This window comes from Empidonax traillii, unplaced genomic scaffold, assembly GCF_003031625.1.
Source record: "Empidonax traillii isolate 1590-97213 ecotype Southwest subspecies unplaced genomic scaffold, ASM303162v1 scaffold179:size829206, whole genome shotgun sequence".
In the NCBI taxonomy this organism is placed as follows: domain Eukaryota; kingdom Metazoa; phylum Chordata; class Aves; order Passeriformes; family Tyrannidae; genus Empidonax; species Empidonax traillii.
Window position 1 is genome coordinate 19528 of NW_020955372.1, and position 5327 is coordinate 24854.

At 37.2% G+C, this 5327-nt stretch overlaps 1 protein-coding gene across 1 annotated transcript in view; it reads right to left on the reverse strand.

Moving 5' to 3' along the window:
* Positions 1-642: 642 nt before the first annotated feature.
* The window catches only part of LOC114058632 (glypican-6-like), a gene marked incomplete at its 3' end in the record, with an annotated part of 407576 nt that continues 402891 nt past the window's right edge, over positions 643-5327 (reverse strand). Inside the window, exon 3 of the mRNA XM_027886156.1 lies at positions 643-1034. Coding sequence (XP_027741957.1) covers positions 643-1034 — 392 coding nt within the window. The remainder of the gene's footprint in view (positions 1035-5327) is intronic.

Genomic DNA, 5327 nt, shown 5'->3' on the forward strand with positions numbered 1-5327 from the left:
TTTGTGTGTGTTTTCTTCTTACATAGCTTTAATTATGTGAAGCCCTCAAGGATTATAATCATCACAAATATTTGCATAGATAAATAATCAAAACTAAAATAAATGTGAGTCAAACCATCCTCTGGGAAAGCTCAAGCTCCAGAGGTGTCACTATTTGTCTATTTTCTCATCAGAAACATGACTAGACATTTCTACCAAAATCCATCACCCAGCTGCATGATGAATGAATGCTGTGAGAGCTGTACTGTCCTAATGAACAGCAGCATAAATTCGCTTGAAACATTTAAATTCTGATCATAATCCTCATCTTTTACATATGTAGCCAGTTTTGAATTACAAATGACAATCACTACCATGCTAAGACATTGATCTATATTTGTATTTCATTGTGTCTTAAGCACAAAGAAATGCTTTTGAGTCAGTCAGTATTGCATTAATATCCCCAGAAGGAATTAAAAACAACTGTTGCCTCTATTTATAAGCTTGGGATGGGTGTACTGGTGAACATAAAAAACAACCAGACATACCGCCTCATACTGTATTGGGAAAAAAAAAAAAAAAAAAAGCACACAACCAGATTTCAGTTGTCTGGGAAGTTAAGAACAAATTCAAGCTTAAAAAAAACCCCTGATTTTAGATTACCTTGGATACTCTGTTCGCAACCTCTCTGCCTACTGTCAGCCCCTGAACAAAGGTCCGTGCGGCAATGAACGCTCTAGTCACTTGAACCTTCAGCTTCCTGGGTACATCTCCAAATGGCTTGAGCTGGTCTGTGTACTTGCTGACACACTCCAGGTAGTCCTCACTGAAGTGGTACTGGGGGTTTATGAGCTGGAACATCCGCTCCAGCAGCCGAGCCCAGAAATCATTCAGCATTTCCTCCAAGTTCACATTGCCTCCCGTGTAATACCGCTTCAGCTCTGTGAAGAGATCCTGGAACACCTCAGAGTTCTGCATGTACAGCATGCCGTATGTCCGGACAAACATGTCATTTAAGGATCTTTCTGCATTCTCCAGAAGTTCTCGGAAAAACTCTGCAGGGAAAAAAAAACCAGGTGTTAACAGATGTAACAGTAAGGTACAGAAGGTTTTCTGACCGCATCCTCCATAGCCAGTATACAAATGTTCTAAACTAAAAGTAAAGTCATTACTATGATGATTTAACTGAAATTTTAATGATTTTAGAAGTTCTGCTTTGATTAAATTTTTTACAATGTAGAAGAAAACCACAGAAATAAATCTGAATATTTATTTGCAAATATTCTTGAAGAGAACTTGAAAGAGACCTGAAAGGAAATTAGAAGAATTTTTCTTAAAAGTGTTACAGGTCTAGGTAATGCTAAGAAAATGTTAGTATTTTCAGTAATTTTTTACTCTACTGAAAAACAGTGCTTAAACGCTCCACCCAATCATATCACAACCAGTCTACTAACTTCAGTTTGTGCTAGTTGTTTATTTTGGAAGAGCAGAACGTAAAGTTTTTTTGAAAAGATTTCAGACTACTGTTTCTGTACCTTTTATCTACCCAGGCCCAAACCAAAACCTACTCTTAGATTTTGCCTGGTGGAAATTATTCTTCTTGGAAACCAAGCCCAGGGGATACACTGGAAATATGTAATCATCTCTTCTGTTCAGATTCAGTTCAAAAAAATCACTGAGTGTATACAACAGCTCTTTAAACACAGCTGACCAAAGTGGGCATAGTGTCTCCTGCTTTTCAGAAGATCCCATCCCAGAACTCTATAACTTCTGTGGCCTGTAAATGGGGCATTGCAGACAGAAAGGTAGAGGGGACAAAACCTTTGGCAAAATACTAATATTTACTGCAATTAAATGGTTTGCAGTGATGCAGGACTCTTCACACATCAACTCTGGGATACCAGATGCTAAATTTGTGGTCATTGCCCATAGACACATCTGTGTGTGCTAACTGCAGGGATGTGATGACTCCTTACAGTCTTGGCTAATGATACAATGTGAATACTCTTTTAACACAGTGCCCTACTGCAGAACCATTGCATGATAAAGACAGGATGGAATTTAAGACTACATAAGAAAAAAAGCCACATTAAATTTGAGGATTTGCAACTGTGATCTGCTAAAATCAGAATCCACCAAACACTGCCAGTCTACCAGGACACAGTAAGAAAAGAAACTGTTATTTTTGGCAGAAGTTGTGCAGAGTTGCAGTCTTTGGTCTCTCAGATAACTGGAAAGGGGTTATTATGAAAATATATACACAGAACATTGAGAACATACCAGCTACATCAAAGTACTTATTAAAGGGAAAATACAGTTTAATAAATATATGAATGTCTAAACTGTCATTAAAACCATGGCTCTTCATAAGGAATAAATTCCATTTGGAAAAGGAGAGGCTTTTGCTAAATAGTTTATGTAGGAAAAGAATAAAAACAAAACAACAACAAAATTAAAGAAACACCCCTCCCCCCATCAAAATTTTGTTGCCTAATAGAATAATCAGACATCTACAACCCTCAGTCTTCTGTTTAAGGGAAAAGTGAAACAAAGCTGTTTTTCACTGTTAAGCCTGATGTGGCGGTATCTTTGACATCTGGATCACTCTGATTACTACTTCATGCATGCAGCATTTCGTCTTGTAGAAATAACGCAAGCTGCACTGCTGAATACATGTAGCTCTCTAGTCACACAGTCTGGAAGGCAAAAAGTTGGCAGAGAACCTGGGGCTTAAATTAAACTTTGATTTAAGTTTGGATCTGGGATTTCACAGAAGTGCAACTGAATGACAAGTGGGAAAGATAGTCACGAAAACAGTGAATCAGGGCCCCTTGTCTTCTCTCTCAAAAAAGGCTGTATATGCTGGGAGGATGCTATAAGCAGTTCACATGATGGCTCCTCACAATCCCTAGCTATACTGTGAATCCCACTATTTATATTAAAAGATCATGCCATTGCATAAGTCAGTCACAGCAAAGTTTAACTGAGTTTGCTAACATTCCTTGTCTGAGATTGTCAGCCCACTCTTTCTTTGTTTAGGGATATTATTTATTAATTTCCCAGTTAGCTTGTTGGAAGCCAACCAAGATGGGTAGACAATTATCCTCTGCTTGTGCAGCATCTAGCACCATGTGGTCCATGCTGGTCACAATCTTTATTTACACTGTGGTACAAACATTATCAGTAACTCTACAAGCTAAAACTTCATGCTATTCCAAATGTGACACCATACATACTAATTCTGTATGAAAGTTAATGTACTCTAAATAGCTATACATTTATTTAATTTTTAGTCTTCTTACAGATCTCTAGTCTTTGAGAGCTGCTGCTTAAGGTAAATTATGCCATTAAAAAGTTAGACCTTCCATACACTCTGATAAAAAAGAAAGTTAGTTTAAGAGAGCTATCTGCATCAGTAACCCTATGCAGGATCATAATAATAAATCAACAACTACAGAATTGGACACCTTTTTAGTTCCAGACAGAGATCTCCCATGTTGTACTAATCAGTGAAATTCTCAATCAACTCCCATCCAGAAAAATTAATGCTACTGTGAATGATTGCATACTTTTTTAGTCTGCAAAACTTCCACATATCAAGAAAGGAGTCTGCTTTGCAATGCTTATGTATAAAAACTGTCCTGACACAGCTGGCTATTTGTTCAGTTATGTCAGGAGAAACTGTGTGTGCTTCTGCAGAGGTTGAATTTTTCCATGGTCTTCCAAGTGATGTAAAAATTTTATGTTCATTGCAAAGATGATATTTCATCAACTTGCAGGTAGTTTTTGAAAAATAATGTAACATTTCAGCTCAAGGTAAAAGAATGAAGATGAGACATACATTAGTCATATTACTTAATGTGCTCCTGGAAGGCACTCAAGTACTAGGTGGGAGAGGAGGATCTATATAAAACAGAGTTGTGCAGCGTTTTAAAGTATATATCTTGCGAAATTTTTTTGCTGCCAAAATAGGCTGTCATGAGCAGTGTTAATGCTGGAAATAATTTTTCCTCATTTTAAGTGATGATTCATTTTTATGACAGTATATGTCCTGGATATGTCTTATGTTTCAAGCATGTTTTTATTCCGATTTCCTTTATTAGCCAGAGAGTCTAAGGAAGTCCATGCACTTCTGTGAGATAGTTGGAAGTAAGTAAGGTCTAATGCACATTTAGATACTGAAAAGATGAAGTGTGCTATTTCAAACCATTACATGCTCTATATAGGCTTAAATGGAGAGTATCCAGTCCACGGATCACACTCTTTTCATTTTTAAACAATATTTGTAAATTTAAGATGCAAGATAGATAGTAACAGTCTCTGCAAACAAATGTGAATTGTTTTTAAATGTTTTATCTATGATAAGACAACACAGTTACAAAGTGAAAGGACAGAATTGCTAGAGTCTCTTACTGAATGGTCGGTACAGCTCAGATTAAAAATGGGGTCTTCTTAGCTGTCACACTATCCTGTCAACTGCAAGGTGACATTTTCACTCTATTTTTACATAGGTAAACTAGTGTTATAGTGCAATTCAACCTGGGAGCTAGCCTAATTCCAAAGTGATGACTAGTTGTCATCATAAGTCAAGTTGGACATATTGGATTGGATCAAGACTGTGGATAATATTGCAGCATGACATGATGCAATAATTGCCTTCAACAAATTATATGCACAAACACGTAGAGGCAATTTTTAGAGAAACAAAGTTATATTATGTTTGAGTGGATATTCTATGAACATTCCCAATTTGATAAGTTTCCTTGTATTTTCTTTTCCATCTGCAATTTAAGCAAAAGCAACATCTGACTGTAGGGCAACACACAAAGGTAGAAATAGCTTGTTGTCTGATTCCCAAACCCAAAAATATATGCATGAGCTTTAAGACTAAAGAGACAAACAGAAAATTTAATCTAACTACCATATATTCTGCATATCTTTCCTTTTTTAGCAGAACTTGAGACCTGAATGCCATACTATGGTGCATCTGATATGCTGGACATGCAGTCTTGCTCCTAACTGAGAGAAACCCGCACAGAGCTCTTCAGCATTAAGAAGCATTTACTGAGAAGATGTACATTTATCTACACCCTATGTGGATTTTGGCTACCTAACTTCATTGCACATTCTTTAAATTCCCAGTCCTGATAAGGCTGATGGTAAGAAGAATACAGGAATTCACATAAAGTAACTATGGTTTCTGGCACAGAGGTCCTTTGGGGGTTCTTTAGGTACAGATACTCCCTTTCCATTTCCCCTTTCCTTCCCTTTCCTCCCCCTTTCCCCTTTTCCCCATTCCTTCCCTTTTCCCTTCCCTTTTCCCTTCCCTCTTCCCTTCCCTTCCCTCT